General features: G+C 39.0%; 1 protein-coding gene across 5 annotated transcripts in view; it reads left to right on the top strand.

Moving 5' to 3' along the window:
* Positions 1-12,013, top strand: part of MTMR3 (myotubularin related protein 3) — a 142,406-nt gene that overhangs the window by 81,159 nt on the left and 49,234 nt on the right. For all 5 annotated transcript variants that reach the window (XM_079942121.1, XM_079942118.1, XM_079942119.1 and 2 more), the window contains exons 3-4: positions 3,706-3,791; positions 11,789-11,878. In XM_079942121.1, coding sequence (XP_079798247.1) covers positions 3,789-3,791; positions 11,789-11,878 — 93 coding nt within the window. In that variant the 5' untranslated portion in view covers positions 3,706-3,788. The remainder of the gene's footprint in view (positions 1-3,705; positions 3,792-11,788; positions 11,879-12,013) is intronic.

The following is a 12,013-nucleotide window of genomic DNA, read 5'->3' as shown; positions in this document are numbered from 1 at the left end:
TGTCTTTCCTTGTTTGTGTATTAGGTGAAATACTACCCCCATCAACTACTTGGTTGTACAGAGGTTCAGTTTATATAGGAAAAGCAAGATAAATACTAATTCTTTGCCTTTATTTACCAGTTTCAAAAATAAGAAGTTGCTTACTTAGCATCCTGCAGTGGTGACCAATGAAAGGGAAAGAGAGAGAAATATTATGAACTTATAATTAAACATATTGAAATTCAATACATAGCCCTTATTTTTGCTCAAATTATTCCATTTTTACCAGTGATTCTGTTTAGATTGGCTCTGGAGTCCTTTTGATATACCCTTAGTAGTCTTTGATAGTTTCCTTGCTTTCCAATTTAATGTTCCAGGATGAACTTACACATTTTCTGTTCTAGACCTGTAATTGGCTATTTCTCAGGAGCTTTGTTGGCTCCTTTTGAAGTGAGAATTAATATTTAGATACCATGGTCTACATGCTTAGAATGCTCATTGCTGCTGGGTCAGTTCCATAACTTTTTTGCAGTAGGATTATTTTTAGTATTTCATGAAGAGTTTGATTATATTCATACTCCTCACCTACACATCACATAAAACTTACCCTTTAAAAGCATACAGTTCAGGAGTTTTAGTATGTTGTGCTAAACCACCACTAATCTGTTTTCTGTCTCTACCTAGATTTAAAATTCTGGGCAATTCATATAAATGAAATTGTACAATATGGTATTTTGTGCCTGGCTTCTTTCAGTTAGTATTATGTTTTCAGTGTTCATCCGTATTGTATCATGTGTCAGTATTTTAGTCTTTTTTTATTGCTGGATAATATTCCATTGTGTGGATATACCACATTTTATTCTTTCATCATTTGATGGACATTTGGGTTGTTTCTGCTTCTTGGCTATTATGAAAAATGCTGCTGTGAACATTAACACACAAGTTTTTGTGTGGATATGTTTTCAGGTCTCTTGGGTATATACCCAGGAATGGAGTTAATGACTCATATGGTGAATTTTAAAGGAACTGCTAAACCATTTTCTACAGCAGTGCATGAAGGTTTCAAGTTCTCCACGTTCCACTACCTTTTTTATGTTCATTTCTTCATCACTGGAGTTGCACTTTGTTATCTGTTTTGAAAAACTTCAAATCCACTTCTATTTGAGTTATTTAAAATATAGCAGTTTGAATATGTATATGGTACTGTCATTAGACATTTAATTCTAAAACACAAATATCTTTTGCACAACATTAGGGCAGTTTAAAAATAAAATTCATCCAGTAGGTGTTTCTTTTTAAAGTGATCTTTAAGAGATTTTTTTCTAATAAGTTCATACCCTCAGGAATAATTTCTTTGCCTTTCCTCCTTTCCTTTTTAATTAATTCCAACAGGTGGTCTCTTTACATACCCTTGCCACCTCATCTAAAACAGCAGTTCTTTGTTACTCATCTCTAAACCCTGCTTTATTTTCTTTGTAACACTTACCAGCTACCTAATATAAACATATCTATCTATTTGTTTCTAGTGGGGAAGGCAGGCAGTAAAATTTTTATTTTATTTCATTTTTTAAATCTATTTTTGGCTGCGTTGGGTCTTCGTTGCTGTGTGCGGGCTTTCTCTAGTTGAGATGAGCGGCGCTAGTCTTTTTGTGGTGCACGGGCTTCTCATCGTGGTGGCTTCTCTTGTTGCGGAGCACAGGCTCTAGACGTGCAGGCTTCAGTAGTTGCAGCATGTGGGCTCAGTAGTTGTGGCGCATGGGCTTAGTTGCTCCGCGTCATGTGGGATCTTCCCGACTAGGGATCGAACCCGTGTCCCCTGCATTGGCAGGCAGATTCTTTTATTTATTTATTTATTTAGGCTGCATTGGGTCTTCGTTGGTACACGCGGGCCCCCTCCAGCTGCGGTGAGCAGGGGCCACCCTGCGCCGCGGTGTGCGGGCTTCTCACTGCGGTGGTCTCTCTTGCCGCAAAGTGCGGGCTCTAGGCGCATGGGTCTCAGCAGCTGTGGTGCAAGGACCCAGCTGCCCCAAGGCACGTGGGAGCTTCCCAGACCAGGGATCGAACCCGTGTCCCCTGCAATGGCAGGTGGACTCTCAACCACTGCACCACCAGCGAAGTCCCAGGCATTAAAATTAAACTCCGTGACTTTTTGGTTACAGTTGTCTCCCCTAGATCTAGAGCAGTGCTTGGATTATACTAGGTGTTGAATAATTATTTATTGAAATGAATGAATAAATGAGAATTTTATGCTAATCTCTGTTCTTGAGCTGGGTTATATCACAAAGACTTGTTTTAGGTTTGAATAATGGTAAGAATGATGACTCTGACTTGATTTGTTACTAAACCACTTGGTTCTTCCTCATCCTTCTAGCCTCTGAACAATGGAGTACCCCAAACCACCACTTGGTCCTCTTAGTTTCTCCATCTGTACTTGCCCCGGAATTTACTAGCTTTAATGCCATATACACCGTTATGGCTCCCACATTTATGTTACTATCTCTAGCTTCCATCTTCTTCATCTCCAGGCTAGTTTGTTCAGCTTTTACTTGGTGTCTTCAACGGGATATCTGATAGGCATCTCAAATATAACGTGTCTAAAACGGAACCTTTGATTCCCTGTTTCCCCTCCTGTACCTCTGCACAGAGTGGGTAATCCATTTTTCTTAATGTTTTCCCTCATCAGTAAGGGGGAAATCCTTGCTTCTAGATGCTGAAGCTAGAAAGTGTGACTTCTTTTATTTAATGAATTAGCTCAAATCCTGTGGGTGGTAATTTCAAAATATATCCAGAATCCAGCAGTGTCTCAACCATTTCCATCACTACTTCTTAAGGTGATTATTTCCTTCTGACAGGTCTTCCTGTTTCCTCCTATGCTCCCTCTGTTCCCGCCCTATAGCCAGAGCCATCCTTTAAGTCACCTCATGTCACTCCTTTGTTCATAACTGCACAAGGCTCCACATGTTCTGGGCCCTGCTACTTCTTTGATGTCCTCTGTTCCCTCACTTTCACTGCTCACAAAGAGTTTACTTTGAATATTGAATCCCAGACTGCCTAAAATATCCTATATTCATGGAAGTTCAGTGAACTGGAAATGCTGGCTTTGCATGAAATGTATTTTTTTTAAAAAAGCTACTTATTAGAGATGATAGTGTTCTTACTAGCCTGTCTTTGAGTTTCTTGTTAGGTATTCCTCCCCCACTCTTATAGTTGTTTCTGAAAACCAGGTAAAGGTATTAGTGCAGTTTATGTGACTTTTCAGTGAGCACAGGATATTGGGGCAAAAGGCAGTTTTTTCATATTTTTTTACTAAGCCAGTTTGGTTCCCACAGATGGGGAGATCCACTTTGAATTTACAGATAACCACAAAAACATACTGTAATATTACAAGAATGTTGTTTTTGCATTTGCAGGTTAGTTTTAGTTATTGCTTTATTATTTTCATCTAAGGTTTATAATATTTTTTGTATTGCTATCAACATTAAGGACATGAGCATTTGCTACTTTTTTGCTCAAATAGTTTATGACCAGGAGGATTTTCACAAGGGAGTTAAGAAGTTTGGATTTGACTAGTGGGGATTGGCTGGGTGATATTCAGCTTTTCCTTGGCTGACTGGTCAGGTCTTTAGGTCCTTGTATATGCAGTTTCTTTAATTAGGGTATGGCCAAACGGGGCGGGGGTGTGTGTGGGAATTGCCAATTTTGTCCTTTTTTTTTTTCTTTTTCAAGATCCAGGCATAAAGGAAAGAAAAGCCTTGCCAAGATACGGAAGAAAGGACGGGGATCTCTCCTCCTAATCTGGGCCTCCTGTCATGGTAAGTACAGAGAAATAACAAGAAAATTGAACTTGAACTCTGTCCTGACAATTAAGTGAATACTAATAAGTTCAGTTACCCATTTTTGTTATTGTGAGAAATCATTTCACTTTTTCTTTCCCAGAACTCTCTTGTCTATTTTCTTTTATTGTTTACTTAGTAGTAATAATTTTAGAATATTCTAGTGTCTTAGAGCAGTTTTGCGTCTATTAACTTTAATCCTGTGAGTTAAATATTGTCTCTTTTCAGTAAGATAGTAAATGGAGTCAAGACTAAAACCCATGTTTCTTGGACTGCAGGGTTCTTATTCCTTTTCTAGGAAGGAAGGTATCATGAAAAGCTTTTCTCTGTGTGTGTGTGCGCGCGTGCGCACGCGCGCATGTGTGTGTTTTGTGTGTAGGAGAATTATATGGTCATACACATATTCTTCATGAATTTACCTTTCTGGATAGAAGCAATTCCCTGTCTTTCCTGTCCTGTCTCTTTAAGGCATTATTTTTATCCCAGAGAAGATGGAGTAGCTCTGCACACTCCCTACCTACCTACGTCTTTGACTAAAATGAGTGTATTTCAGTGACTTGTGGGCTATTTAGGACCCAGTTCAGGCAGAGATGATGGAGCAATGAGCCAACCACATTTCTATCAATCCTGAGAACATGTAAACCGTGCTCCAAGGCTTAAATAAGAAATGGTCCTCTGTAATATTGTCCCGCTTCTATCTTGGTGATGTTTTCTAGAACCAAACTCTGTCTCATGCTGGTGCACAAAAAACGAATTGAAAAGGCCATGTTAATTTCAAGCTTCATTAGGAACATGGGTTGAAAGTGCTTTTCAAAATTAAAAACAAACTAAAACAAAACAGAAAAACTAGTTGTATAGAAGTGTCATTAAAACGACGACAAAGGTAACTGCTGTCATCTTAAATCTTTGCCAGTTTTTTCTTAGTTTGTGGGCATAACAACTTTCTAATGTATTCTATACCCAAACACTGATGAGCTTTTCTTTAGACTATATTTTATTTTATTGGTTTTCATGAGTTTTTAATGAATTGAAAAAGTGTTTGCCTAATATTTTATGGTATGTATGCCAATGCTAATGAGTAGCAAATGGTGGGCTTATGAAAGCAGCTCTGTTCTGTACTGAGGGGTTGTCCTTCATTGTGTACCACATAGCTACAACGGTGTAGTCCTCATTCTGGTGCTGCTGGGGTCTCTGGTGCCCTGCAGACAGTCTTCCTGGTGCGCTCTGGAGATACTTCTGTGTGCAGTATTTGGCGAGCAGTATGACCATGGGTCTTTTTAAAAAAATCTGTCATAAAGTAGCATTATAACAAGTTTTTACAAGTACTTATTTACAACTTTTCCACCAAAACCCATGGTTGTGTTCCTTTCTAACTAGTTTATGTCGATATGTAGTTGGAATTAAAACATAATTATTTTGCTTATTTCACTAAATGAATTAAACATTTTCACTCGTTGACTCATTGGATTCCTAATGATTTTTTACTAGCTACATCATTTTGCAAGTTGTTGAATCATTGATTTAAATAATATTAATTAATTTCTTTTGTTTTAGAATTTTGGTTCTGTGTCCTTAATCCTTATTTTTTGTATAGAGAATTCAGAAGTACTGGTTTTTCTTTGTTTTTTTAGTGTATACTTCTATACTTATTTGAGTAACATCCTCATACTTTTAAAAGTTCTTAAATGAGATTGAGGTTTCTTCGGGAGATTAAGTATTAGGAAGATGTTTTCATGTTTCATTATGGAAAATCTCAAGCCTGTACAAATCGAGAATTGTATGATGAACCCTCATATATGCATCAACCAGCTGCAATAATCATCAGTTCATGGCCACACTTGTTTCTTCTGACTCCCTCACCCACACCTCTTTGTATTATTTTGAAACAGATCACAAACATTATATCAAGGGAAATTTATTTTTGATCGCCTTTAATACCAGTCTTAAGAATGATAAATTGACAGACTGACAGTCACTTTAACTTTTACATTTGTCAAATGTTCCTACAGGTATTTCACTCTTAAGTATAGTTTTTTTTTTAATCCTGGAAGGCTGTATATAAATTCAGTTTATAGACATTTCCACTGGTCAGCCTCTACTCGCCATGTTCTTTAAATATTTATCTCTAATGTTGACTTCTGAGGTATAGACTTAAGTCTCTTACCTGCATAGTTTAGTGAATAGCAGAAATTAGCCTGGAACTGTGGTGACTGATCCCTTTTCAAGATTTTATAGGTGACTCCGTATGGCGCTGGTGGAGATTAAGTACCACCAGATTCCACAATGCCTGGTGTTCCTCAGCAATAGCAGGAAATCAACCATGTGGAATACATTCTCCTACTAATAAACTACTGCTTATAGCTAGCCTAGGAGAAATTTGTTTTCAAGCCTCTTATCAGGCTAACACTTTGACAGACTTTTTCTTTTTCTTTTTTTAGTACATTTATTTATTTATTTATGGCTGTGTTGGGTCTTCGTTGCTCCACACAGGCTTTCTCTAGTTGCGGTGAGCGGGGGCTACTCTTCATTGCAGTGTGCGGACTTCTTATTGTGGTGGCTTCTCTTGTTGCAGAGCATGGGCTCTAGGCACGCGGGCTTCAGTAGTTGTGGCACGTGGGCTCAGTAGTTGTGGCTTGTGGGCTCTAGAGTGCAGGCTCAGTAGTTGGGGCACATGGGCTTAGTTGCTCCGCGGCATGTGGGATCTTCCTGGACCAGGGTTTGAACCCGTGTCCCCTGCATTGGCAGGTGGATTCTTAACCACTGTGCCACCAGGGAAGTCCCCAGACTTTTTCTTCCTTGCCTTTTGTCTCCTTCCAGCTCTTCCTCCATCAGCCATCTCAAGTTTGTCCTCCCTTTTACATAATGAAACTCAGAAACTGTAATAAATTAGGTAGTTGATTTAGCTTATGTTTAGCCAAGTAATGTTTTTACCATTCTTCTTGGAAAGTCTATGAATAGTTTAATCCTAATCCTTGGGGATTAAATGCATTTTTATGTATTGTGTTGGCCATAAAGTTCATTCGGATTTTTCTGTAAGAGCTTGTGGGAAAATCCGAACGAACCTTTTGGCCATCCAATGTAAGGGGGAAAATCAGTCCAGAAGCCGTACAGGTAACGTGAACTGAGACAGTTTTATTAAAAAAAGCATTTATTTCATTTGACTGTGAAATATTATTTCTTTATGCTCGTCTTGTTTGCCAAATTCTCAGTTCTCTTATGCTGAAAATCATTTGTTCCATTTTCAGTTTTCGGTAACTGCTTTGGTTATATGCATTGGCCTGGATTAGCCCCCAAGTAAATGTGCCAGCAAGAATGAATTGATAAATAGCTTCTCTAGTTTTTTTTTTGTTGTTGTTGTTTAGGCCTGCTATGTTATTTCAGTTCTATGCTATTTAGAGGTCAGTAAAAATCTAGTCCAGGAATCACTTAAAGAATTAATGATGTGTCAAATGATCTTGAAGAGAATAAAAGTTTAGGCCTTATATATTTAGGTGAGTTTAAAAAGGTAATGTGATGCTGAGAAAGCATGTTTACAATGTGCTTTTATGTAATAATTTTTAAAAGCCCCCCCCCCATATTTTATAGCTTTTCCTGCCTATCCCCTATTGGTTTATGAGAAAAACTTCCTAAATACAAGTTTTCTCATATCTTTTCTCTTTAGTGCTGAGTGTGAATACTCAGTATTCTTTAAGTCAAGAACTACATCTTAAGAATGGAAATAGAATTGGTTAAAAGAAAAAAAGGTAACATTTATAGAAAAATTGAGTTCCTTTCAAATATGACTATGTCCCTTATTCCTTCACCCAATCATTGACCTCAGAGGAAGTGAGTGGAAAGGAATAAAATGGAACAGATTGACACAAAACTCTTCATATAACAGGTTATTTTGGTGTTTATAGAAGTGGAGTCATTCTTCGTACACCCTAGGTAATTATATTTCTTGAGGCTGCAAGCCATGTCATATCAACCTTACTAAAACATACCAACTTCATTAAACTTTTATTTATTTATTGCTATAAATAACTGAATAGATTTTTATACTTTTGCTTTTGAAATTATTTGATTATCAGCTATGATTTCTTGACAGTCATGGTGAATACTTAGCAGTGTCACTTCCCTAGGACTGCTAAGTACATGACAAGTTTTATATTTTTTGATAGCATTTTATGAACCATTTATAAAGTTGTTACAGTTTTATTTTTAGAATTTGAAGCCGCTAATTTCTTTATACATTTTAAGTATCAAACTTTTTAAAAGTTTGTGCCTCAAGATAAAACCTGTGCCTCAAGATAAAATGACCCCTTAGAGGGGTTGGAATGGGCCCAGTCAGCTAGAGTAGCAAAGATACAGTTTTATGGGTAGTAGCTGAGTGAGTGAGTGTTGTTGAAGTCTCTGTATGGCTGTTCGTTTCATCACTAGGTGACTGGTTTTATAGAAAGCCTGACTTCAGATTAAACAGCTTTACTTGGTACAGTCAGTGGTACCACATCCATGGATTCCCCGATTAATCGGGGAAAATTACAGAAAATTCCAAAAAGCAACACCTGAATGTGCTGTGCACCAGCAACTATTTACATAGCATTTACTTTATATTAGGTTTTATAAGTAATCTAGAGGTGATTTAAAGTATACTGGAGGATGAGTATATGCAGTATATACAGTATTATATGCAAATACTGTATACGTTTTTTATATAAGGGATTTGAGTATCCATGGGAGTGCTGTGTGTCCTGGAACCTATCCCCCTCAGATACTGAAGGACGAATGTGTTTAGTAGTGGATTATAGTAGAGCAGCAATTCTCAAAGTCTTTGGTCTGAGGACCTCTTTTTACATTCTTGACTTATTGAGGGCCCCAAAGAGCTTTTGTTTATGTAGGGTGTGTCTGTCTGTATTTACTATCTTAGAAGTTAAAAGCTGGGCTTCCTTGCTGGCACAGTGGTTAAGAATCCGCCTGCCAATGCAGGGGACACGGGTTCGATTCCTGGCCCAGGAAGATCCCACATGTCACGGAGCAACTGAGCCCGTGCACCACAATTACTGAGCCTGTGCTCTAGAGCCCGTGAGCTACAACTATTGAGCCCATGTGCCACAACTACTGAAACCTGCGCACCTAGAGCCCGTGCTCTGCAACAAGAGAAGCCACAACGAGAGTCCGCGCACCGCAACGAAGAGTAGCCCCCGCTTGCCGCCACTAGAGAAAGCCTGCGCACAGCAACGAAGACCCAACACAGCCAAAAAAAAAAGAACAAATTTATTTAAAAAAATAATAATAAATTTATTTTTAAAAAACGTTAAAGCTGAGAAATCTTTAAAATGTTCATTAATTCATTTAAAAATAACAATAACCAATTAAATGTTACCGTAACACTTTTTATGAAAATTAACTTTTTCCTCATCCAACAATAATTAATATAAAAGAGTAGCATTGATTTTTACAGTTTTGGTTTTTGTTTTTTTTTTTTTTTTTTTTTTCCGGTACGCGGGCCTCTCACTGCTGTGGCCTCTCCCGTTGCGGAGAACAGGCTCCGGACGCACAGGCTCAGCGGCCATGGCTCACGGGCCCAGCCGCTCCGCGGCACGTGGGATCTTCCCGGACCAGGGCACGAACCCGTGTCCCCTGCATCGGCAGGCGGACTCTCAACCACTGCGCTACCAGGGAAGCCCTTTACAGTTTTTTTAAAAATGTTTGGCTTAATAGATGATAGCTAGATTCTCATACCTACTTCTCCATCCAATTTGTTACAGTATGTTTTTTTTTAAATAAATGAAGTAAATCCAGCCTCACAGAGATTCATAGTTAGAGGAAGAGTATTTTAATAGTTTTTCCAGGTAGTTGTGTGTATTCTTCTATTATACTGCATCAAAACTTGACAAGTATCAGTTCTTTTTAATAAATAAATTTATTTATTTATTTTTGGCGGCATTGGGTCTTTGCTGTGCACGGGCTTTCTCTAGTTGTGGCGAGCGGGGGCTACTCTTCGTTGCAGTGCGTGGGCTTCTCATCGCGGTGGCTTCTCTTGTTGCAGAGCACCGGCTCTAGACGTGCGGGCTTCAGTAGCTGTGGCTTGCCGGCTCTAGAGCGCAGGCTCAGTAGTTGTGGCCCATGGGCTTAGTTGCTCCACGGCATGTGGGATCTTCCCGTACCAGGGCTTGAACCTGTGTCCCCTACCTTGGCAGGCAGATTCTTAACTACTGCTCCACCAGGGAAGCCCCGACCAGTATCAGTTCTTTGAAGGTTAGTTGCAGTGTGGAATCTGAAGCCATATCAGTGAACTTTTTGTATTATGTTAAAACCATAGGTCTGTCTTGCACTTTAAATTAATCTTTTATCCATGCATAATTTTGTAACATCAAAAATAGGTCATTTAGGGGCTTCCCTGTTGGCGCAGTGGTTGAGAGTCCACCTGCCGATGCAGGGGACACGGGTTCGTGCCCTGGTCCGGGAAGATCCTACATGCTGCGGAGCGGCTGGGCCCGTGAGCCATGGCCACTGAGCCTGCGCGTCCGGAGCCTGTGCTCCACAACGGGAGAGGCCCGCGTACCGCAAAAAAAAAAAAAAGAATGGGTCATTTTGAAAATAATGAGGAGTGAGTAATGCAGATCTTCCAAATGTCGACATATTTCGTGATAAAATTTCTTTAAAAAATCACCCTTGGGGGCTTCCCTGGTGGAGCAGTGGTTAAAACTCCGCCTCCCAGTGCAGGGGATACGGGTTCGATCCCTGGTCCGGGAAGATCCCACATGCCGTGGAGCAGTTAAGCCTGTGTGTCACAACTGCTGAGCCTGTGCTCTAGAGCCCGTGAGCCACAACTACTGAGCCCGGGTGCCATGACTACTGAAGCCAATGCGCCTAGAGCCCGTGCTCCACAACAGGAGAAGCCACCACAATGAGAAGCCTGCGCACCGCAACAAAGAGTAGCCCCCACTCTCCGCAACTAGAGAGAAAGCCCGCATGCAGCAACGCAGACAAAAACAAACAAAAAACCTTGAGTATTGTTTGTTTATAGATAGGATTTTTCTTTCTTTGAGATTAAAAAATTGTTAGACGTGTGATAAGTAGCATGTGTGGAAATGTCCACTAACTAGTGGTTGTACTTCTTACTGGTGCTGTCAGTTTAACAAGATATGGTTTTGCTTATGTAAAATTTGCTGTGTAAACAGATTCCATCATAATTTAAAGTCAGACTTTCCACCAGATTGCTTTTTCCCCCTGGTCTTCCTATACCATAAAAATTCATAATGTAAAAGGCTACTTTTTAATATAAATTATAATTAGTTCAATTCATGTGCCATTTAGATTATAATTTATTGCTTCTTTGAAATTGCCTTAATAGAAATAAATCTAATTTGTAATATAAAGCAGATTATGCTAGGGGTAGTGGTTCACACGTGTTTTCAGTTTGAGAATTCACTTCTTAAGTTTACATTAAAAAGAAAAAAACTTTCTGTTATGGAAAGTTCACATATAACCAAAGTAGACACAGTGGTATAGTGAACTCTCACTTAAAAGTTGCATGAATTATCCCTCATGGACAGTTCTGTTTCATTTATGCCCCATTCCCTTCCCTCTCCAATTATTTTGAAGCAAATTCCAGACGGGGGTCACATCATTTCATTTTTATATAATGCAGAATGTATCTTTCAAAAATAAGAATTAAAGGTTATAACTTAAGAGAAAAAAGCCACTGTATCTTGGTTTCTCTTAAAAGTAATATACTAAGAACTTATTAGTGCTTAATAGAAATGTTCTTAACCTCTTTAACTTTTTTTTTTGGCATTGGTGTGTTCTCCATCTAAAGGCGCCTAATGTATTAGGTGGAACACTTTTGGGGGTGAATATTTTTTCATTGAGCTTTCTGCCAGTCCACCGTGGTCACTGGACTCTCACTGTTATTATGCTTCTAGACATGGCAGAAAAACCCAGTATGGATGAGTAGGAGCTTTGAAATTATTTAAACATTTGGGTTTTTCCAGGATGAAGAGACTCGGCACAGCCTTGAGTGCATCCAGGCCAATCAGATCTTTCCCAGGAAGCAGCTGATCCGGGAGGATGAGAATCTTCAGGTAATTTCAGGCCACTTTTGATTGTGAAATAAGTATTAAGCATCATAGTAACAATGTAGCAGAACTAATGGATTCAACTAATGTGCTATGTATAGGAAAATATGTATTAGAAGAATATATTTTTTCCTGAGCCAT

This window comes from Stenella coeruleoalba, assembly GCF_951394435.1.
Source record: "Stenella coeruleoalba genome assembly, chromosome: 14".
In the NCBI taxonomy this organism is placed as follows: domain Eukaryota; kingdom Metazoa; phylum Chordata; class Mammalia; order Artiodactyla; family Delphinidae; genus Stenella; species Stenella coeruleoalba.
This window is presented reverse-complemented; position numbering and strand designations above follow the sequence as displayed.